Source organism: Toxorhynchites rutilus, chromosome 1 (genome assembly GCF_029784135.1).
Source record: "Toxorhynchites rutilus septentrionalis strain SRP chromosome 1, ASM2978413v1, whole genome shotgun sequence".
Classification (NCBI taxonomy): Eukaryota; Metazoa; Arthropoda; class Insecta; order Diptera; family Culicidae; genus Toxorhynchites; species Toxorhynchites rutilus.
This window is the reverse complement of record NC_073744.1, coordinates 127,658,247-127,683,413: the sequence shown is the minus strand read 5'-3', so window position 1 is coordinate 127,683,413 and position 25,167 is coordinate 127,658,247. Positions and strand designations below refer to the sequence as shown.

At 39.7% G+C, this 25,167-nt stretch overlaps 1 protein-coding gene across 1 annotated transcript; it reads left to right on the top strand.

The window, feature by feature from the left end:
• The first annotated feature begins 1,237 nt into the window (after nucleotides 1-1,237).
• LOC129776615 (cell cycle control protein 50A) lies at nucleotides 1,238-23,843 on the top strand. Its single transcript, XM_055782353.1, has 6 exons — nucleotides 1,238-1,441; nucleotides 1,604-1,737; nucleotides 1,803-2,342; nucleotides 22,560-22,695; nucleotides 22,764-22,929; nucleotides 22,992-23,843. Exons 1-6 carry the CDS (start codon nucleotides 1,390-1,392, stop codon nucleotides 23,035-23,037), a joined length of 1,074 nt encoding a protein of 357 aa, XP_055638328.1. The 5' UTR covers nucleotides 1,238-1,389; the 3' UTR covers nucleotides 23,038-23,843.
• Nucleotides 23,844-25,167: the final 1,324 nt, after the last annotated feature.

The window sequence follows — 25,167 nt, the reverse complement described above, 5'->3', positions numbered from 1 at the left end:
ATGAAGTGTGGTCCATAGACACGCAGGTGCTCCGTGAGAGCAAATTAGCAACACAGAAATTATCAGGTAATATTACTCGTAAATAATGGTATTCGTATTGGAAAGCATGAGCGTGGTGATAAATGTTCTATTTAGCATGGTATCAGACAACTAGAAGAAGAAGAAGAAGATTGTCTAATAAGCGTAAGAAATTTTGAAACAAACTAATAGTAACAAATTTTCTGCAAGTGTTGAATGAATATTGAACCAAAATCGTATTTGTTATGATTTTGTAATATAATTATAAAGTTTCAGCGGAAATGATAGAAAATTTATACAAGAATAGTGTTGTACTGAAAAAACGTTGCACATAGAATCGGGATCATCACTTGCTCATTGAAGGGAAATTTATACATTCAGTACGGCGTTGACGGCAATGACAGATCGTCTTCCGCTTTAAGTGCGCTGCGTATACAAAGTCTCCGTTAAGTTAACGTAAACGAATGAAATGTCACATATTTTACCATGGAAATCATATGGTCGTATTCACATACACCAGCAACGGCAATTTCACCGTTAGCAAGAAAAGTTCAAGAGAATAGTTGACGGAACGGTGACGGTGACGTTGTATATGTAGCGCACTTGAATGTGTTGTGTTGTATGATGAGTTTTTCATTGTAAATATATGAATATGTATAGACAAATGACTAAGTAAGAGTCACTTTTAAAATAATCTGATAACATTTATTATTGGAGATCGATTCAAATTTCTACTTACACTTAGAAAAATCCTCGGTCGAAAACTACCAAATACATTTGGTAATGCAAAATTAGTAGAATGTACAAATTTTTTGTACATACTGTCAACAAACCCTAGCATCCCTACCAGAGATTAGTATATTTTACTCGATAACATTAGTAAGCTTGGATATTGTCATATATGAAAACTGGTGAGAAAAGCGCGTATTAACCATTTTCATTGTTCCCATAAGGCAATACGGAGCTATAATAAGGATATAACTCTGATACGTGCATTTTCGGCGAGAAAATGTAGCCGATATCGGGCTTCCGAATCATTGTTCTGCTTGACATATGTGTTTATTAGTACGGTCGAAAATGACTATAGATTGGTAGTATTTACCAAAAAAATTCGTTATATTTACTAATTATTCCTCTCAGTGTATACATTTATTCAACTTGCTGCATATGCCCCTCCGCCTTAGTTCGATCCTGTCCTGGAAAAGTCGTATCTTCTGTCAAAAACATTTTTTTTCACCACGAAACTAGTCATCGCACTGAAATACCTGGGGAAATTTTCGTGGGAAGTTTCAGTAAACTGTGCGGAAGACACAAATCGTTCACTTGCTATTTGCTGTTGCCCTTGGGAACCAGGGAAGTGTACTCTCCACGATGCCAGACACGGTTGACGGCGGGGACATCCCAAAATCGAAACGACCTTCAGGTGAGTGCTATTTTGTTTTCCTGCTGCGAAAGCAAGGAAATTATCGATTTTTATTTTTCCTTGGATTAGTGGAAATTGAGGTGCTGGAAGTTTTCATATTTTATTTCAACACATAGAAGAGGGGAATATGCTGTTGATCATTTAATCTATATTGCATTTTAGATTCGGCATTCAAACAGCAACGACTTCCGGCATGGCAACCAGTATTGACCGCGGGAACGGTGCTTCCTGCCTTCTTTGTCATTGGGATTGCGTTTATTCCTGTTGGGGTCGCACTGCTCTACTTTTCTAACGCGGTTAGAACGACGCACTGATTTCCGATTATTTATTTTATATTCACAAAGCCATTGTTTACTTTCAGATTACCGAGTTTGTGTATGATTACACCAATTGCATTCAACTAGATAGCCTCAATCGTACCTGTGCGGATGTTATAAGCTCGAAGGAAGCGGACGAATGCATCTGTTCGGTGAACTTTACGCTCGAGAAAGATTTTCTCGGGAAAGTTTATATGTACTATGGGCTAACTAATTACTACCAGAATCATCGACGCTATGTCAAGTCTCGAGACGACGATCAGCTGTTGGGACGACTTTCGATGACACCGTCGAGCGACTGCGCCCCATTCGCGTACAGTGACGAAACTAACACGCAGCCAATCGCCCCGTGTGGAGCGATCGCGAATTCGCTCTTCAGCGACACTTTCGAGCTGTCGTCCGAGAAGTACGGTCCGGTGCCACTGCTGCGGACAGAGATTGCATGGCCTTCCGATAAGAAAATTAAATTCAGAAACCCGGAAGGTGATTTGAAGGAGGCACTGAAGGGTTTCGTGCGGCCACGGGACTGGCGGAAGGAGCTTTGGGAGCTGGATACGGTCGATCGGAACAATAACGGTTTTCAGGTGAGTGTTTTCACGTCTTCAAAAGTTAAAAAACTCTAGAATTCATATAGAAGGTCAATCAAAATTGAACGATTCCCTCGGGTACGCAGAAAGAAGTAAAAAAAGAGGTGGGTTATATCTTTGACATAACCGCAAGGTTGACGTGAGACTATCTTAGGCTTAGTAGTTGTTCGGGGTCGGTTCTTCGATATCGGTTCTCAAATGTGGACTGTATTAAATTTTACTCGATTTGGTCGGATAAAAAACACTGTTTACACACTTAAAAATATTCTTTATTAGTTCTAAGTTTATCGGTTCGATAGCTAAAATAACTTTGTCGGTTTGGTTCGCAGAACTAAACTTCGAGTCAAAAACACGTCGTTTCGGAAGGCAAGAACTAACTCTACTTTTAATGTTGTCGATTTGAAGGTTGGAATAAGACTTTCTGAATATGCATTTGCACACGCGCTCGCGTGGCTCACAGATTTGCTGTTGCAGTTGTGTGCGTTTCTGCACTCCCTAGGGGTGGGGCTTATGGTTTACGCTCATACACTCGGCGGTAGACGGAACATTCTCCCCCGGGTGATGTATCACATCAATGACACAAGCTGGATCCATTAGAATTGTCCTCGGTTGGCAACACTGAAACCTTGGTGATTGGTCGCCTGTACGTTGATCCGTTTGCGAAGACATCAACTGTTCGAACCAGTCCATCATCGCCGGGATAGACGCATGTAATTCGACCCAGTTTCCAATTGAGTGGCGGCAGATTTTTGTCATGGAGTAGGACGATCATTCCTGGACGAAGATTTGGCATCGTTCGTAGATTCTTCTTTCGTGGTTGAAGAGTGTTGAGATAATCTCGGGTCCATGCGCGCCAGAAATGCTCGCGCATCAGCTGCAAATGTTGCCATCTATCTAATCGGGTAGCCTTTACATTTTCCAAGGATGGTTCTGCTAAAGCGATAAGAGGGCGACCGATTAAAAAATGTGCTGGTGTGATTACCTGAGGATCTGCTGGATCTCTGGAAACGGTGAATAAAGGTCTGGAGTTTAAAACTGCTTCAATCTCAATTAAAACAGTGGCCAACTCTTCAAAAGTCAACTTTGCGGTTCCGGCAATTCTTTTCAAATGCGTTTTTGCAGATTTAACAGCGGCTTCCCAAAGTCCACCAAACTCTGGAGCATCTGGTGGTATGAAATGCCATTCGATTTCACGTTGCTGACAGAATTGTTGAATTCGATTTAAATCCTGCTGGTTTCGGAATTGTCGGTAAATTTGATTGAGTTCGTGGTGGGCACCTCGAAAGTTAGATGCGTTATCGGAGTGTATCTGTTGCACTAACCCTCGTCGTCCAATTAGTCGTTTGAGAGAGGCGATGAAAGCGTCGATCGTGAGATTGGAAACTGCTTCCATGTGCACAGCTTTAGTTGACATACACACATATACTGCAACGTATGCTTTAATTAATCTCGGACGTCGTGCTCCTTCCTTTATCCAAAATGGACCGGCATAGTCGACACCAGTTACTGCAAATGGTGGGGACGGAACTACACGAGATCTTGGCAGGCTCCCCATAAGCTGTGTAGTATCGGTCGGATTTGTTCGGAAGCAACGAATACAACTGCGGGTTACCTTTCGAACTGTAGATCGAGCGTTAAGTAGCCAATATCGCTGCTGAATGGCATTGATAAGTCCTGTTTGGCCGACATGGAGTAATTCTTCGTGAATCGTTCTTATGAAAGCTTTAGTTATCGGATCCTTATCGGGTAAAATAATCTGATGTTTGGAAGCAAAAGGCAATGTTGAATGATCCAATCTGCCTCCAACTCGAAGCAAGCCATCATTGTATACTGGTCTTAAATTTCCTATTCGTTTACACGGTTGATTGGATAGAACTCGTTGAATCTCATCACTGAGATTCGTAGCTTGTCGTAGCTCGATGACAGTGTGATGATTTGATTTTCTGCGATCTAGCGGATTTTTCTGTCGGCAGTTATCAACAAATCGAATAATATACGACATAATTCGTTGAAGTTTGCGAAAATTATTGTGTTTGTGTAGGAACGATAAAGGTTCTATACTTAGCGTTGATGTTGCTACCACAACTGTTATCTCGGGCAGGAGCTGATCTGGAACATGCGCTATTTCGTCGACGGGATAATCCGGACCTTCGAGGAATTTCGGTCCGTTCCACCAAAGGTAGTTCTGGCTCAATGCTTCGGGTAGTTGTCCTCGTGAAACTATATCTGCTGGGTTCGATTGGGATCGTATATAGTTCCACTGACATTCTGCGGTGAATTTACGAATTTCTGCGATGCGATTACGGACAAACTGTTGAAGTTGATCAACCGGTTTTCTCATCCAGGCTAAAACAATCGTACTGTCTGACCACAGCACAATTTCTCGCACTTCCATCTTCAAGGCAGGAATCACTCGTTGTAATAATCGTGTGAGCAGAAGAGCAGCACACAACTCTTTTCGTGGAATCGAAAGCTCGTGAAGCGGTGCTACTTTCGATTTGCTGCTTAACAGACGTAGTTTAGCGGAACCATCGGCAAATTCATTGCGCAGATAAATACAAGCACCATAGGCAACTGAAGATGCATCTGCAAAACCATGGAGCGAAAATGACACCACATTGTCGAATGTTACACACCTGGGTACGTTGATATGGGTTAGCAGTGGCAACTCCGTTTTAAGTTCCTTCCATTGATGTAAGCACTCGATATTCACTGGCTCATCCCATTCCACAATTGCTGTACTAAGAGCTTCGCTGCCACGATGACTGGAGCTATTATTCCTATGGGATCGAACAATTTCGATATTTCTGAGTAGATGCCCCTCTTGGTAACATTGTCGTTCGTCGCTTGTTGGCGGAAGGGATTCGTGATGAAGAATATGTCATTTCGTGGATCCCACAGTAATCCAAGCAACTTAATCGCTTCGTTTGCTCCATATTCCGGAATCGGCATTTGTTTCTCGCGGCATTCTTCTGGGATGTTCGATAAAAATTCTTCGGAGTTGGAGCACCATTTATGTATGGTGAAACCACCTTTGCTCAGCAACTTCTGCAACTGTTGCTGAATATCAACGGCGTCGTCGATTGTGTCTGCACCAGACAGTGCGTCATTCATATAAAAGTCTTCTTGCAGAACGCGAGCTGCAGAAGGTGTTTCGGCGGCTTCGTCTTCGGCGATCTTCATCAGGCAACGGCTGGCTTGAAACGGTGCGGATGCTGTACCGTACGTCACAGTGTTGAGTTGCAGCACTCGTAGTGGATCGGATGGACTTTCTCTCCAAAGTATACGCTGATATGTTCTGTCTTCTGGAGCAACTAGTATCTGACGATACATTTTCGTTATGTCAGCTGAAAACACGTACCGGTATTTCCTAAAGCGTAGTATAATCGAAAATAAATCGATCTGCACTACAGGACCTACCATTAGGCGATAGGGCTGTTGGAGACGATTTAGCACTCGCGTCAAACACTACTCTGCACTTAGTGCTACTACTAGTCGGACGTAAAACTGCGTGATGTGGCATGTAATACTTGCTTTGATTCGGTGTTTCGTTGGTTGGTGTAACTTCCTGGCAATGTCCAAGGTCTTCATATTCACGGATGAAATCTTGATATTGACTTCGTAGATTGGAATCCCGTGCAAGTCGTTTCTCTAACGACAAGAAGCGCTTCAATGCTAGTGCATAGCAGTCATCTAAATCACTAGAGTTCTCCTTCAATGGCAGCTTCACAACAAATCTACCGCTATCGTCTCGTTTACATGTATTCACGAAATGCTCTTCGCATGATCTTTGTTCGGTCGAATATTGACTTACGTTCGGAACATCTTCGATTTCCCAAAATCGGTGCATTCTGCTTTCGATGTCATCAATAGAGGCTAGATTTGAATGCTGTAATGTACCTGATGATGAATTATCGACGACACCAGCTACAATCCATCCTAGGCAAGTCTCTCGTAGTTGCGGTAAATTCTCAGCGAGGTTCAATTGTCCGGGTTTCATCAGTTCGAAGAACAACTCTGCACCAACCAGCAAATCCACTTTGGCTGGCAAATGAAACTCTGGGTCAGCTAGTGCAAATCCATTCGGAATCTTCCAATGTGTGATGTCAATTTTACTTGTGGGTATCGTTCCAGTCACTTTCGGTGTTATCAAACATTCTATTTGGTTTCGGTATTCACTGTTGCGGGAGCGGAAATGTACAGTAACCTTATCGCGTGCGAGTGTTCGTAGAGCGTTGATTCCAGTAATCGAAATATTTGCGCTTTTCTTCGGAATAGCTAAACGGTCAGCCATCTGTTCGGTGATGAAGTTAACCTGTGATCCACTGTCTAGCAGAACGCGACACAGGTGCGGATGATTATTCCTGTCAAAGACGTGAACCACTGCTGTGAGTAGCAGTACCGTTTTCATATCCTGTGTACAGTTGCAGGAACAGGTCGTAGAAATTGGTACTTCTCTTGTGACTGGTTTCGGAGCAGCAGCTGGCGGTTGGTGTTCTCTTGAAATAGCGGCATTCAAGTTCAGATTGCGATTTACAGCTTCTGTATCATCGTGTAGTTGTGTGTGGTGTCGCTTCTGGCACTTACGACACGTCTTGGACGAAGGACAATCTCTGGAGCGGTGTCCTTTTCGGAGACAGTTAAAGCAAATTCCCAATGCTCTAACCTTTTCATTCTTCTGAGCTGCGGATAAATCATTTAATTTGTTGCACTGGAAATTCATGTGCTGTCCACCACAGAAAGCACAAGCGTTGACGATGGTATTTATTTCGGCAGGTTTTGTAACGGCTGCATGGCTCCTAGTTGTCGGTAATTTCGCAGTAACAGGAACAGTTTTCGATTTCGGTTGTAATCCTGACGGCTGAGTTGCATTTTCACAGTTTTCGAGGATCTGACATCTGGATTTGAGAAACGCAATCGTCGGTTCGTATTTCGGTAGCTCGGCTTTCCTCAAACTTGATTCCCAAGCTTTGCGTGTGGACCTATCAAGTGCATTGACGATCAAATACACAACCATGTGTTCGGATACACCAGTGAGATGTTGTTGTAGGTAACGAAGACTCTCAACATGACGGGTTGCTTCATCAAGCAGGGTTCGTAAATCTTTGCATGATTCTGTTGACATCTTGGGCAGACTAAATAGTCCTCGGATGTGTGACTCGACAATCACTCGTTGATTTTCATACCGTTCTGTCAACACTGCCCATGCTTGATCATAGTTACCCTCGCTCATTATTTTCGCGTCAAGTGCACCAACAGCGGATCCGATGAGAGCCTTATCGAGGTGAAATAATTTAATGACGTCGGAATCACCTGACATCGCCATCAGATCTTGAAATATAGCTTTAAATTTAGGCCAGGTTGAATAACTTCCATCGAACGTAGGAATTGGCGCTTTCAATGGCTGTTGCTGAATTATTACTTGCGGCTTATTCATCGAAATAGAATTTTCATCCTTGGCAGTCAATATCAAATCTTCAACAATCATCGACACAAAATTGTATAGATTTTCGAAATCTTCGTATATTTTTTCTTGTGCGGCAAGCTCGTCATCAGAAATCAGTTCCATTACTTTGCTGTGAAAACCACTAAATTCGGTGTACGCGGCTGATAAGTTTTTCGAAAAAACATTCAACTGCGCCAATCCTACGTTTTGTTCCCCTTGCAACGATTTCTGTATGCGCACAATTTTCATTTTTATTTGATTACGCTGGCGAAAAACTGCTGCTAGCTCTTTCGAATATGCTAAACTCGTAGCACCTACATTATTTTCGTTGTCTGGAAATCCTCGAAATAACCCGCTTTGCTGCTCGTCATCATTATGCTGTTCGTCAGCATTCTGCTGCTTCTTGTTCGGCGAATGCTCTAGCGGCATCGTTGATTTCACTTAACTTAACGACACGTTATGGAGAACAAAACACTATGCAAGTTTGAACACGTTACGACAATCGTTACTGTACGTAGCGAATCACTATTCAAGTTCAAACACGTTAAGAAAAAACGCAGCACGGGGCGAATGTTCGAATCAAACAAATTCAAACGTGTTGCGACAAGTTCAATCACTTCTTCGCGACGTAGAATCTTCTTCTTGCGGGAAACACTTCAAGTTTCTGTAATCCGGTTCGAAGGACCAAATTATGTTCGGGGTCGGTTCTTCGATATCGGTTCTCAAATGTGGACTGTATTAAATTTTACTCGATTTGGTCGGATAAAAAACACTGTTTACACACTTAAAAATATTCTTTATTAGTTCTAAGTTTATCGGTTCGATAGCTAAAATAACTTTGTCGGTTTGGTTCGCAGAACTAAACTTCGAGTCAAAAACACGTCGTTTCAGAAGGCAAGAACTAACTCTACTTTTAATGTTGTCGATTTGAAGGTTGGAATAAGACTTTCTGAATATGCATTTGCACACGCGCTCGCGTGGCTCACAGATTTGCTGTTGCAGTTGTGTGCGTTTCTGCACTCCCTAGGGGTGGGGCTTATGGTTTACGCTCATACACTCGGCGGTAGACGGAACAGTAGTCATTTGTTTGTATTGATTAAATTATTGATTAACAATTCGTACGTATGTGTACGAATCATTCAATACACAATACACATACACAGCCAATCTCCACATAACGGTATGAAATCCAACGCGGTAAGTCCAATTTAGTGCCTATCAGTGCAAACATATTCTACATCCTTAGGTGAAACACTTTGCACGTTCGTTCAACACGGTAGTGAAATAGAAACTGGTTGGCCAGGGTAAGCAAATTGTATAGGCTTTCACGGCCGTCCGACGATATGCATCAACCGCTGACCAATACTGACTTCGATGAACTTTCAAGCATATTTAAAGATTATTGTGAATTCGCCAACATTTATAGACTTTTGAGATTTCAATAGTTTGCTTTCAAAGCAGTTTTTGAGCTATGGGAAAATTGCATCAATAAGTAACAAAGATCTCTCGTATACCTTCGAAAGTGATTGTCATACCACTTTTCTCAGCTGGCAAATAGGTGTTAGCGCTTGAGTCCTTGCACTTCAAATATAACGCTTTCGTTTTCCAAATATTAAACATACACTCCAGTACAGATGCAGAAATGGTGTGATGCAAAAATACAGAAGCACTTTCCACCAGACAGCATATCAATCGACGCGAGGCCTTCGCCGAACAAAATTGCATCTATCGTCCATTCGTCCTTTGTATCGAGAAAAACAGCTATTTCTAACATCAGCATTGAGAAAGACTGCTGTCTGCTAACGGGAGCGGGATTAGGACTTGGATAATGATTGATTTGAATTATGCAGACTTTAATATTTCTCAGTTCATTCACCTCTAGCTTTGAAAAAGGTGAAAAGGCCAATTTGGAAAAACTAAACTGAATCGCGAATAGTTTGTTTATACTCGATAAATTGAAAACGAGAGGAGCTTCTAGTGCAATATTTGAATATATTTGGAAAGATATGGATAGAAAACATTAAAATAAACTCTTTCGCTTGAATGTTATTTTCAATTCCAAGGGGAACTGGCAGATTATTTTATAGCAACGATAACATCTTTCCAGATGCTTCCCAATGCTGAATAACAACCAAACGAAAAGAGTTGCGCGCGTGTATGTGTGTGTGGCGTTTGCTCCGATACCTCAAGCGGAACCAATTTTCGATGCTGGTACTTTCTTGGTCGCCTTTTCAGCGGCATCACTCTCCTCCTGATGGATTCCCTTCTGGCCTAAAGTTCACAAACAGGCTCTTGGTGCGGTTCATCAGCGCTTTCATGATGAACGAAGTTAGCTTCACCACAACAGCGACAACATGCTCCAATCGCTGTTCAATTATAACTGAGTGGATTTCCGAGCGGCGCTCGCTTATATACCGAATGGTGATTTCAATAGCCTGCTTTGAAAGCAATTTTAAGGCTATTGAAACGAGTTTTTGGATCAAAAAGTACACATGTATATAAGCGTAGACGTTTTATCTTTCAAATTATGTGTTTATCATACCATTTCGTTCAGTTGTTAGGAGCTATTAACACTCAAAATCTCGTTCTCCGGCGTAACGCTTTCGTTTTCGAAACTTCGATTTTACACCCCGGTATACAAATGAAAGACGTAGTACTACGTCAAAAAAACTGTAATCTGCAACTACAGATTCTTGGTTTCAAAAAGTCTGAAAAATCTCTAATAATACGGATTTCAGAGTGACGAGCCTATGTCACCTTTTTTTTCTACGAACTGAGAAGCTTCATCAAACCAGTAATGGATCAATTGATCGAGCCTGCACTTTTGAAAGGAAATCTGAAGTCCCTCATGAACGTCTATTTTTCAGATGATTCGTTTCTGCCAGCAGGTAAAATTACATTGGAATTTGCTGTGCAAGGTCAATCAAAAGTGTTGTGGAGAAAAATCAAGTTTCTGAGAAAAATATTTTGATTTTTCGACAGCACTGTAAAGAGTACTACATAGCATTTCTTCGAAAAATGAAGGAACGATCACTTTTGTCGTATCCCGTGACACGATATATTTCTTATATCGAACTAATTTAATTAAACAAGGAAAGAAAGGAAAGGCAAACTTTCTGTATCGTTCTAGGTACGAAACAATGAACATCGCTTGTTCTTCCTTGTTTTGCGCCATCACATGTCTTCGTTTCGGACTGAGCTTTGGACGTGACCAAATTACTCACTCGCTGATGTCTCCGGCATTGCAATCATTGCGTCATTGCATTGCATTAATGTTTGATATTTTTTTTTTGTATTGATATTTTGAGCTACACAATTATGTGGGGAATCATCAAGCTAGGCTATCGTCAGCTCACCAAGAAAATAAATGTTCTGTGTTGTGCCCTAAACCCGAGGAAGGAGTGGTCCGATTTGAGCTGTCTTTATTTTGTAATATTCTCTGTATCAAATATGTATTTCATGCAACGGAGAAACATGTATCAAACATGTTTTCAGAATTGTGTCTGAAAATAATTTTATATTATAAGGACGAATTTTTGTAGCAGTACTAGACAATTTATAGTAAAAGGAAATTGTAAAGGGTCAAAGGGTAATCAATCAATGAAGAGTTCAGTGATTGGACTCACCAACGTTCACTTAGTAAGAAAACGTGGATATTTGAAAGTATTCAAATCAAAAAATCTATTTTGGGCGGGACGAAGTTCGTCGGGTCAGCTATTGTTAAATATAAACAAGGATGGTAGATAGCGGGAGGGAATTATTTACGCTAGGGTATTAGTAATGAATCTCTGCTGAGGCAAATATTCAGCCTTTTGCCAAGCAGTTCACATTGTTTGTTTTCTGTCATCATAAAGGCTTCGTTGGTGCCTTCGACATGGCATTAGTGCACCAAAAATTATTTAGGGAATAACAAGCTGGAGGCCTAGCTGTTTTTATAAAAGATTCCATCAAACATAAAATTATTGACAACCAAAACTTTGATGGATTTCACTATATACAAATAGAAGTTTCAATAAATACTCAATTTTTCGATGTTTTAACTGTGTATCGTCCACCCTCGTTTGACTTTAATAAATTTTATGACTTCTTAGAGAATAGACTAAATTTGTCAAAACAAAGACCATTTTTTATTGTAGGTGATATAAATGTTCCTGTGAATCTGTCTAATAATAATACTGTGTTACGTTATAGCAACCTCCTTCAATCATTAGGTTTCTTGTGTTCAAATACATTCACTACACGTACAGCAAGTAATAACATCTTAGACCATGTTGTGTGTAAAATTATAGACGCGCCGAACATTCGCAACGATACTGTGTTTTCCGATCTCAGTGACCATTCACTGATAGTGTCGTCATTCAAAATGCATGGTCCCAAAGCGAAAACTAAATTGAATAAGACAATAATTGATCACAATAAATTGAACGCATGCTTCTCTAATTTCTTAAATACAGTGACTTGCGGAGAAAATGTCGACGAGTGTCTTGCTAATATCTCGTCGACATACAACTCGATGCTATTGGAATGTTCCAGAACCATCTCGGTAGAGGTCAATACTAAGGGTAATTATTGCCCTTGGATGACCTACGATCTATGGAAATTGACAAAAATCAAAAATCGATATTTAAAGAAATTAAAAAGACGGCCTAGCGACTCCCATCTACGAGAATTGCTAAATCACGTATCGAAGAAGACACAGGTTGAAAAATGGAAGAGTAAAAAAGTATATTTCGAACAAATGTTGAACAGTACGAACCAATCCAATATGTGGAAAAAATTAAATTCTATTCTAGGACGTTCCAAAGAAAAACCCCAAACTAGACTAATTCATAATGGTAGGGAATTTGAAAGCGACAACGAAATATGCAACATTTTTAACAACTATTTTTCGAACATTGGAACTCAGTTGTCCAGCGCAATCCCTAAAAATAATGACAATATTTCTCTTATGAATTCCCAACCCGTCCGAAATACGATATTTTTGTTTCCCTCAACCCAAGCTGAGGTGCTGCTGACTATAAGTGAGTTGAATAGCAAGAAGAGTTGCGGTCCTGATAACATTCCAGTAAGTGTCATAAAAGGGAATTCAGCCGCATTCTCAATTATTTGTTCAGATATATTCAATAAAATGCTGTCTACGGGAATTTATCCAAGGTGCCTGAAAGTAGCTAGAGTTGTGCCAATTTTTAAGTCTGGTGATTCTACGAATCCGAGCAATTACAGACCCATTTCAACACTATCTGTAGTAAATAAAATAATTGAAAAATTGCTTGTGAAGAGATTTCTCGAATTCCTGAATAAAAACAATGTTTTTTACAAGCTTCAATATGGATTCAGGCGTGGGTGTAGCACTACAACTGCCGTCACTGAACTTGTGGATGAAATAATTGAAGGAATCGATCGTAAAATGATTGTCGGAGCGCTGTTTTTAGATCTCAAGAAGGCTTTTGATACAATTGATCATAAAATATTATTAAAAAAACTAAATACTTATGGTATCCGAGGAAAAGCCAACGACCTTGTACGAAGCTATCTCTCCGATAGACAGCAATACGTATCTTTGAATAATGCCAAAAGCAACCTGTGTTCAATAAACGTTGGTGTACCCCAAGGCAGTAATATCGGACCTCTGTTATTTCTATTGTACATCAACGATATCGGGAACCTGCCACTTATAGGAACTGCTAGGCTTTTTGCTGATGACACAGCATTGTTTTACCCGTGCTCAGATGTCAAAAATGTAGTTTTAAACATTAAAAAAGACATGACTGTTTTGTGTAAATATTTCCAAGCAAATTTATTGTCACTCAATTTATCAAAAACCAAATACATGGTTTTCCACTCTCCAAGGAAAAAAATCCCCATTTACCCTGACCCCGCAATTATGGATGTTTCAATTGGGAGAGTGACACACTTCAAATATCTTGGGGTTCTGTTAGACGTAAACCTATCGTGGATGTATCATATAAATTATCTTGAAAAAAAAATCTCCTCCCTTTGCGGGATTTTGAAAAGAGTATTCACTTTTGTACCACAGAGAGCTCTAATCAATTTTTATTTTGCATGCATTCACTCTCAACTGCAGTATGGTATAATAGTGTGGGGTCATGCATGCAAAACAAGACTTAAGAAGCTTCAATCATTGCAGAATAGATGCTTGAAAATAATATATAGGCTACCGACTCTACATCCAACTTTGGAATTATACTCTGACAACCCTAATTGTATACTGCCTCTTATCGGACTACGAGAACTTCAGACTTGTAAACTTGTACATAGTGTTATTAATGACAATAAATCCCACCACAACCTAGAAATCCCTACAGCAAACCACCGACACAGCACACGACAAGCCCAGAATTTAGTACGAAGTCGAGCAACGACTAGTATAGGCCAGCATCGCATTCTATTCTATGGACCGTCTCGTTTCAATGTATTACCGTCTGAAGTCCGACTTATCACACGCTCTGACCTCTTCAAAAAGAAATTAAAGGAACATCTAAAATCGACAATAAACGCTTTCATAATTTGAACAACGAACAAGCATAACAATTCCTGTAATAACTCTCCATGTTCACAAATTCTTTCTCTAAGTACGAGTGCCAGTTCTATTCATTGTTAATGTTTTCCTAATTATTCCTAATTATTCAATGAGTTATAATAAGTCATTAATTTATTTGGGTTCGCGTGCAGATAGAGTTTATTTCGCTTATTTAGTCACCAAGAAAGTAAATGTCGTTCTGGAATTTTGTATGTGATTTAGTTTCGCTTGCCAGTAGCAAAACTTTCTCCACAGCTGCGCTTATCTCGAGCATGTATTGTTCTGCGAGCACAAGAATGAATCATCAAACAATTATCGTCAAAGGATTATACAATTTAAAACAAACATTTCAGGGCGACCAAACTGGTAGAATGGTTATTTGAAAATTTTCGTAGCATTATAAAATAATATCCGCAGTTATAAAAAAGCGACTTGAATTAAACTACAGCGTAGTTCTACGTCAACAATGCGGTCGTGTCTTGAACACCACCTCCTATATTTTGACGTAGGACTACGTCTAACCGGAAGATATAGGGGGTGAAATGGAAATCTAGGCACTGAACAAGTAGGAAAAAATGCAAGATTTGGAACACTTATAACTCGAGCATTTCTCAATAGATCGCAATAATTTTGCATCAATTGATAGGAAATATATCTACGCATCTATCATAACGAATAACATTTAATTTTTCTTGAGATAAATAATTGAATAATTGTGAAATATCAAGGATTGTCCAAATGCACTATGTGCCCATTTTTGATTGGTCCATTTTGTGCTCCTCAAATCGTACCGACCAAAACGGGCAACCAGAGTAGCAGCGAAATAGAATGAAGCACGATTGGAAAGGAAAAAGAAAAAAAAATGAAGGAAACATTGGTCGCAGTCTCACACATGCGTAATTCTCGAGCCAGCCAGTCAGCTTAAAAATCCCCGCTCCGCTGCCGTAACGATCATTCTCATTCAAACCGTACACCACATCGGTTCGCATCACAACACATCAACAAACCAACCCAAGCAGCCATGTCTGGACATGGCAGGAGGAAAAGTGAAGGGAAAGGCAAAATCCCGCTCGAACCGTGTTTAGTTTCGGCCGCCGAAGTGATCGAGTTAGCTGGTAAAGCTGCTCGCGACGATTAAAATAACTGCATTCGGATCAGAACACATTCGGAGGACATCAAGACAACTGGCATTTGCAGCGAGTGGCGAGTGGCAAACGCAATCGCAAAACGGCAGCTGGTAGCAGAAGAAAAAATGTTGTTCTTTTTACAATCTGCTTTGGTGGCAAATCCAGTACAAGGCGGCATCGAGGGCGTTCGAAATGGTTTTTTTCAAAACCACGAGTACAAAGTTTTCTAAATTGGAACCATTCCATAAAACAAGGCGCTTATCAGGGCCATTAAACCTTTCAAAAAAGAGCTTACGAAATACAGTTCAATGCTTTCTAAAATAATATCCAAAATAATAATAAAACACAAATTGATTTTTTCATAATTTGTTTGCCAGGATCTGATGAGTATGTGAATTTGGCAGTTGTTCTGAGCTTATTGATAGGGGGGGACTTTTCTGATTATTCAATTTTCACCAATTCTTAAATTGTTTCCAGATTGAAAGTACAGTAATTTACAATTAGTTCAACATTTAGCTAATTTGACGGACCTGTAATGCGACATATTTAGTTGGACATTTTTGTAAACAAAGAGATCCAAATTATGACCCCACATTGAATGTCGACACTGTACCACTGTCATCGCAAATGTTCAATTACAGGTTAAAATCGCCTTCAATGCGACACTGAGTGGTGCTTCGGCACGTCGCATTGAATGTAATTTACTGTACAATATGTCACAAGCTGGATGGGAAGAAATTTTCCAATTGTGAAAGCTGTGGCGAGTGGCAAACGCAATCGTTAAACAGGAAGGTTTAGCCGAACAAGATGAGGATATCGAGTGATAACAAAACATTAAACTCTTCAGATTGAAGATAATTTTGTGATCCTGAAAAGGACCCTTTTTAGCCTGCATGTGAATCCAACGAGCGAACAAATCGTAATGAATGTATTTTTTTGCCATCGCTGCCTTTTAACGTTCATTCGTTCGTCTCGTTGGACTCGCCCCTTTGGCTGAGTCTGCCGATTTGTCTATATCCTGTGAGCGTGTACCGCTAAAGTACGAAACGCGCGGATCCACTGAAAAATATGTCATTCTCTTTCAAACCGTAAATCAGTGTGGTTGTATGGCATCATTTCACATCACATCGCATCAACGGATTGGTGCCGGAGCACCAGTAAACCTGATAGCGATTATAGAATTTCGGCCGCCGGAGTGCTCGAGTTGGCTGTTCCTATTTTAAAGGACTTTAATCCGAAGGTCATCCGTCCTTGTATTTACTGTTGGTTTTTCAAAACGCTTCTAGCTCGTTTATTTCTCGACATATCGTAGAGTTCGTCTCCAAAACCTCAGTTCTTTTTCATTTTTATTTACTTTGTTTGCGGAGACTACAAATCTTACAATTCATTCGTCTCCGAAACCACAGTTTAAGGTACGGTAATGTGCTCAATAGTGAAATATATGATAGTGAATGAGCTGATAACCACCTATGCATTCCCTATCACATCCATCATTTTGATTGTACGATATGTGCATACGCCGAAAGATGCCCGGCGTTGAACATTTAATAAGTACAAAGGATTCAGAAAAAAACAAGAATCAAATTTGTAAAAAAAACGCAAAAACACAACACCAAACGTTCTTTTCAGAACCCCCAACATGTTCATGAAGAGTAAACATTACCCACCCGTCTTTTTTTTTACCCAAAAACTAAGCAAATTATTGAAATTACAAAAGTCTCTAATATTAGTACCTGCTTGAAAGTCCATCTTATAGCGAATTCGTTTTTAAAACTGAGTCAGTGCCACACTGACTCTGTAATAAAAAAACGTTTTCAGTTTCACGAATGCGGTGGTTTGTTGGTGTGCGTTGTATAGTCTGATTTGTTTATATTTGCGACGACAAATGTACAGTGTCGTCGTCTGGTGGAGATATTAGTGCTTGGGAGGTAAAGTATTCTCTATAAGATCAGGAGGGCCAAGTGCAGTGTAAAAATATAAAAGTTTGTATGAAAATTTTTACTTCATATTGTTTGATTACCTAACACATGTAGTCCTGACACTCACTTAACCATTTGTCGATGCATTTCCTGTTTGTTCCACAAATAATTACTATTATAATATAAAATCATCATTAGACACAGTTTTCGTTCAATGTTTCTGCGATATCGGAAAAAAACCCTCTAATTTCATCACATAAAATAAATATTCGATACGTTAAAGTAAATTTTCATTCCTAATTTTTATTTTGAGAGCATGTTTATTCCTCCTGAATATCCATAATAATTTTCGCCTCCCATAAAAAGCACACGGAGCTTAATGCCGTCTACACGAATATACTCTTCAAAATCAGAATCCGAATTGGATTACGATTCAAATAATACAAAAGCAAGAGCAGCAGGTTTTCCATTTTCATAGTCTCTATTTTTAGATTTTCCAAAACAATACTCGGAACTTGACAGTTCAGTATAGTTGTATTGGTGAACCCGAGTGCCAACCCGTGAAACATCTCAGTGCGAAACTAACAGCTTTCGGGGCGAACTAGTGCGACACTGAGTGAATAAAAAAACGTTTTGACAGCAGTTAGTGCGGCACTGGGGTTGAAACTGAACAAAAACGAATTCGCTATTAGTCAAGATTGGACGATGCATGTCGCTGGCTGTCAGTGAAATATTGTGCTCGCCCTGGTCAACCTCAGTTTCTATATTGTTACTGTGTTGAACTTTTTTTTTCGCCACAGAATGCATCCTCAGAATATGCAAAAATCAAGCATAGTGTAGAGCAGAATCAAAGCAGAAGAGAAATAATAAATAGGACGTACATCGTCGGTTTTCATACTGTGGAGATTGTACGAGTTGGTGGTTTTATGCGTTATCAAATAGATAACGGTAGTGGGGCCGAATATATAATCGCCTGGAGCCGCACTTTATGTAATACGAGACGAATTTCGCGATGCATACTGAGTGCGTTACGTGTATTGTTCTTGCGAGAACAAGAATAAATAATGAATCTATCATCTTCATCTTCGTCTACAAAACAACGCAAACCCATCGGTCCTTTTCAGTTATATTTTATATTGATTTTTGGCTGGAGCTTCTGTGAATTCAGGAGTGCGTTTGGAATTATTGGTGTAATGATGCTGTTCTAGGTTATAGAACTTCTAAGATTTCTCAGTTCGTCCGCCTCGAGCCTTGAAAAAGGCCAATTTGATAAAGTAAACTAAACAACACGGCCTTGAGAAATACAATTTGCAAAGCCTTGTTGCCGTCCGGTAGCTAGCTGGATGACTGATAAATCGTGAATGACTCAAGTGCGCTACACATAAAGCGTCACCGTCACCGTCCCGTCAACTATTCTCTTGGACTTATTTTGTTGACGTCAATGTTGCCGGTTATGGTGTATGTGAATGTTACCATACGATTTCCATGAGAGAATATGTGTAGCGCACTTTATTCGTGATTTTTTTCAACCGATCATCCAATTTTCGTGATTTTAAATATTTTTTCCGGATTAAAAGTGACATGAGGTATTTTTCAGCGTTGAGAGTTGTGTTCTTCGGTGGAAAACTGAAGGTGAAAATTTGTTTTGAGGCTTTCAAGTCCGACGCCACCGCACAACAGATTCGGCTCGGATTTTCCGTTACCGTTCTACGCCTTCTGAAGCCTGGTTTAGAGTTCCCGTGAACGTGAACTTGAACAGGTGGTGGAATAGTATGATGATTTCACGGTGAACTATATTGCGAACAAACAACTCAAAAAATCGTGGTGAATAGAACGATTTTGTTCACGTTCACGTTCATATTAAAAGTTCGGCAGTGAACGTGAAGTATATAAACATTGAGCTTCAATAAAGTAATTCGGATAAAATATACAGTTGTTCACGAATCAACCGGAGCAACGAAGTTTTTCAACCCGTGCAGAGATCTGATTAAATGAAATAGCATCCATATCAAAATTTTCATTGAAAACTTGAGAATTGCTAAACATATCCTTTTACAGTTCACGGTGAAATAATTTTCAGAATGCCTTGGGACATTCGAACGTGAACATGAACGAGGAAACATTTTGACGTCTATATTCACCACTGTTACCACGTTCACGTTCACCGAAGTCGGTGAACTATGGTGAGTTCACCAACATCTCGATAATAAGAAAAATTGTCAAAGTGTTGGACTCCCGGCCCCGTGAGGCTAACGCCATATGAGCCTTGATAAAAATATATATTTTGGAAAAAAAAATCTCGATTCCACGGTGGAAATTCAGAATCGTTGTGAAATATTGAACCAATCCTCTTTTATCAATATGAATTGCGTTTAAAAAGACGGGTGGGTAATGTCGGGGACATAACCGGAGTGACGTAGGACTATACAAAGGGGACAGCTTTTGCTAAATATATATTTCGAATATATTTTTCTATTTTCTTCTCCTACGTGAATACCTACCTATCTACCTGAAAAATGGATTAGTTTACTGTTTACTCTTCATGAACATGTTGGGGGTTCTGAAAAGAACGTTTGGTGTTGTGTTTTTGCGTTTTTTTTACAAATTTGATTCTTGTTTTTTTCTGAATCCTTTGTACTTATTAAATGTTCAACGCCGGGCATCTTTCGGCGTATGCACATATCGTACAATCAAAATGATGGATGTGATAGGGAATGCATAGGTGGTTATCAGCTCATTCACTATCATATATTTCACTATTGAGCACATTACCGTAACTTAAACTGTGGTTTCGAAGACGAATGAATTGTAAGATTTGTAGTCTCCGCAAACAAAGTAAATAAAAATGAAAAAGAACTGAGGTTTTGGAGACGAACTCTACGATATGTCGAGAAATAAACGAGCTAGAAGCGTTTTGAAAAACCAACAGTAAATACAGGGACGGATGACCTTCGGATTAAAGTCCTTTAAAATAAGAACAGCCAACTCGAGCACTCCGGCGGCCGAAATTCTATAATCGCTATCAGGTTTACTGGTGCTCCGGCACCAATCCGTTGATGCGATGTGATGTGAAATGATGCCATACAACCACACTGATTTACGGTTTGAAAGAGAATGACATATTTTTCAGTGGATCCGCGCGTTTCGTACTTTAGCGGTACACGCTCACAGGATATAGACAAATCGGCAGACTCAGCCAAAGGGGCGAGTCCAACGAGACGAACGAATGAACGTTAAAAGGCAGCGATGGCAAAAAAATACATTCATTACGATTTGTTCGCTCGTTGGATTCACATGCAGGCTAAAAAGGGTCCTTTTCAGGATCACAAAATTATCTTCAATCTGAAGAGTTTAATGTTTTGTTATCACTCGATATCCTCATCTTGTTCGGCTAAACCTTCCTGTTTAACGATTGCGTTTGCCACTCGCCACAGCTTTCACAATTGGAAAATTTCTTCCCATCCAGCTTGTGACATATTGTACAGTAAATTACATTCAATGCGACGTGCCGAAGCACCACTCAGTGTCGCATTGAAGGCGATTTTAACCTGTAATTGAACATTTGCGATGACAGTGGTACAGTGTCGACATTCAATGTGGGGTCATAATTTGGATCTCTTTGTTTACAAAAATGTCCAACTAAATATGTCGCATTACAGGTCCGTCAAATTAGCTAAATGTTGAACTAATTGTAAATTACTGTACTTTCAATCTGGAAACAATTTAAGAATTGGTGAAAATTGAATAATCAGGAAAGTCCCCAACTATCAATAAGCTCAGAACAACTGCCAAATTCACATACTCATCAGATCCTGGCAAACAAATTATGAAAAAATCAATTTGTGTTTTATTATTATTTTGGATATTATTTTAGAAAGCATTGAACTGTTTTTCGTAAGCTCTTTTTTGAAAGGTTTAATGGCCCTGATAAGCGCCTTGTTTTATGGAATGGTTCCAATTTAGAAAACTTTGTACTCGTGGTTTTGAAAAAAACCATTTCGAACGCCCTCGATGCCGCCTTGTACTGGATTTGCCACCAAAGCAGATTGTAAAAAGAACAACATTTTTTCTTCTGCTACCAGCTGCCGTTTTGCGATTGCGTTTGCCACTCGCCACTCGCTGCAAATGCCAGTTGTCTTGATGTCCTCCGAATGTGTTCTGATCCGAATGCAGTTATTTTAATCGTCGCGAGCAGCTTTACCAGCTAACTCGATCACTTCGGCGGCCGAAACTAAACACGGTTCGAGCGGGATTTTGCCTTTCCCTTCACTTTTCCTCCTGCCATGTCCAGACATGACTGCTTGGGTTGGTTTGTTGATGTGTTGTGATGCGAACCGATGTGGTGTACGGTTTGAATGAGAATGATCGTTACGGCAGCGGAGCGGGGATTTTTAAGCTGACTGGCTGGCTCGAGAATTACGCATGTGTGAGACTGCGACCAATGTTTCCTTCATTTTTTTTCTTTTTCCTTTCCAATCGTGCTTCATTCTATTTCGCTGCTGCTCTGGTTGCCCGTTTTGGTCGGTACGATTTGAGGAGCACAAAATGGACCAATCAAAAATGGGCACATAGTGCATTTGGACAATCCTTGATATTTCACAATTATTCAATTATTTATCTCAAGAAAAATTAAATGTTATTCGTTATGATAGATGCGTAGATATATTTCCTATCAATTGATGCAAAATCTTTGCGATCTATTGAGAAATGCTCGAGTTATAAGTGTTCCAAATCTTGCATTTTTTCCTACTTGTTCAGTGCCTAGATTTCCATTTCACCCCCTATATCTTCCGGTTAGACGTAGTCCTACGTCAACATGTTTTTTAACTAGAAAATGTTTCTTCCTATCGTTTCAAGATGTTTTCCTCGCGTTTTATATATGGGCTGATGAATTATTAACAAAAAAGTGTTTGTCCGTGTTCACGTTCACGGGAACTCTAAACCTACCTTGATATGTTTCGTTCGGCATTGGAGATGTAGTTTTGCTAAGAGATACTCAAAAATTATTTAGATATTCAAGAAGTTCAGTATTTTAGTTTCAGTGCTATAGACGGCGAGCAACCAAAAATATGATAAGAAAAAAAAGGTTGGGTACCGCTGATATAGAAGGTCAAAAAGAATTTGAGCCAGAAGAAAATATATTCTATATTCAACCATTAAATGCTTAACGTCTCCTTGCAGAATGAGGATCTCATCGTATGGATGCGCACAGCCGCTTTGCCCAGTTTCCGAAAGCTGCATCGCCGCATTGACCACAACAAGAAATATTTCGAGGATGGCTTGGGAAAAGGAAACTACACCCTCAAAATACATTACTGTAAGATTGTTTGATTGCAAATTTGGTTGTTTGAAATTCAAATCATAACCCCATTCTCCACAATCCAGCGTATTCGGTGAGTGAATTCGACGGTACGAAGAAGATCATCCTGTCAACCACCTCGTTGCTGGGCGGTAAAAACCCATTCCTTGGTTTTGCCTACATCATCGTTGGCAGCGTCTGTCTCCTGCTGGGAATCGTCCTGTTGGTGATTCACATCAAATGTAGTAAAAAGTAAGTCATTTAGCGCTCACATTGCATAACATATTTTTAATAATGTTATCCATCGCTTCTAGCACTTCCGGCATCAACAGCGTCAGCCAGCGAACGCCGTACACATAGGAGTTACTGTCGCTGAACAGCTAAATCGTCCTTTCCATAGTTGTTGGCTACTCTGCCCCGTGTATTCCTAGGTTCTCAACCAAACAGCAGCAGCAGCTATTCAATAGCGAACGTGAACGTATGACGACAAAAGGAGAATTTAATCGTTTCTAGCAACGACTAATTGAAAATTGTTTTCAGCTTTTAAGTTAAGTTTAAATCGTGTTTTACATTATGTGATTGCTGCTATTATTGTATAGAGTTTTTAATAGGAAGAAGGTGCTTATTTATCGGAACGCATATGTTACAGAAAAAAAGACTAACAGTATTTGGTTGATAGACTACACATTTTTGCCACGTTTGTTAGAGATATTAGATTGTTGAAAGCGAAAGTAGCTATGCAGCTGTTCACCCTTGGTAATCCGGAAGAAAAAAGAGTACATTGAAAATCACGTCAACTAGAGTATAAACTTGAATTCATAGTATTCCGTAGAACCCCGACAAATCTGTAGATGTTTACTATTGGTTAAAATCAATTCGAATAATAGAGTCAGGGATTGTTGGAACATTTTGAGGGTCCCGGAAAACAGTTTCGTTTGTGTCACCGGGGCTCTCACTTTCAAAATATTTTGGTGAACAAGTAAAATATCATCATAATGGTCTCTTTGGTCTGAAGATTCCTGTAAATTTTACTGTATTTGTACCATAGCAATACGAAATCCATATATCAATCTTATCATACACATTTGAGAGTGGCCTTGTGTAGCGATCGAGCCGTTTAGGGTATGAGAGAACTATGCCAAAAATAAATATGCATATTGAAGAAAAAAAAATTCTGAATGTTTGTTTACTTATTTTTTTTAATCTTCGCTCATTTTACGTCGGTATATTTCCGCCACGTTCAGTGCGAATCACTGACACCAGGTAAACGACTCTACCACCTGTTTACTGTCTATCGGATTCAACAAAAATGAGCCGGGACAACAGCTTTACTTCCCTTCCGAAGGAAGACGTAACCGGAGATTTTTCGCCTCCGAGAGTCCAGACAACGCCAGCTGGGATCGAACCCAGGCCAACCCAGCATACGGTAAATTGCATAACTTGGTATATTCTACGACGCATATAAAGTAAGATCGAATCAAAATCATATATAATGTCGATCAGAGGATACATTGTGTAGTACACAATATGTACATCCAAAATCGTATAAAATGCATAAAACTCGATTCCATTTATCACTACAGATTGAGTCGTAATTCGGTATAACAAGCATCGGTTCCATGATATACGTTATCGTAAAATCGATCTATACGGAATCATATATCAGGCTGATGCAGTTTGTGACTCACATGAACATATAAATTGAATCAATGTAGTACTGCCAAAAATTGTATTACATGCTGTGGAAAATCGTTGAACTGTAAATCATATTTGCAGTATTCGATCAGCTATTGAAACAACAATTTACTTTTATAATCACTAGTTGTATATTCCGAATCTTTTCACCAACGTGTGCTGTGTTTTCCTCTCTGTCTGTCAATCACTTTTTGTAATAGGAGTACCGGTAAGTTTCATTTTTTTCAAGATTAATGTTTTATTCTGCAAAAAAGGTTACAAATTTAATATTCAAAGTCGCAACTTTTTTCCATCTTTCTGGCAATTCACGGATCACTTTGTGGAAATAATCGGCCGGCTTGTCGGCTAACCACGAATCGATCCGATTTTTGACTTCATCAAAATTGAAGAAGTGCTGGTCAACCAGGCCATGTTACATAGATCGGAAAAGGTAGTAATCGGGCGGAGCAATGTCTGGAGAATACGGCGGGTGGGATAGGACCTCCCATTTCAGCATTATCAAGTATGTTTTGACAGGATTCGCGACATGCGACATGATGAGTTTTAAACCGTGCAAACCACATCTGACACGTTCGCTCAGTTGGAGCATGGTCACCACAAACTTCCACCAAAATGCGATGAGTTTCCGCAACTTTTTTCTTCATATTGAAGAAATGAAGTAACACTCCCCGTAAAAACACTTTCGTTGGTACGAAACTCGACATATTCGAAGTGGGAAAAAAAAACTATGTTGTTTACGCTTCAACTTTTTTACATATAGTGAAAAAGACGCGCAATGACAGTGGCTTTCCAACG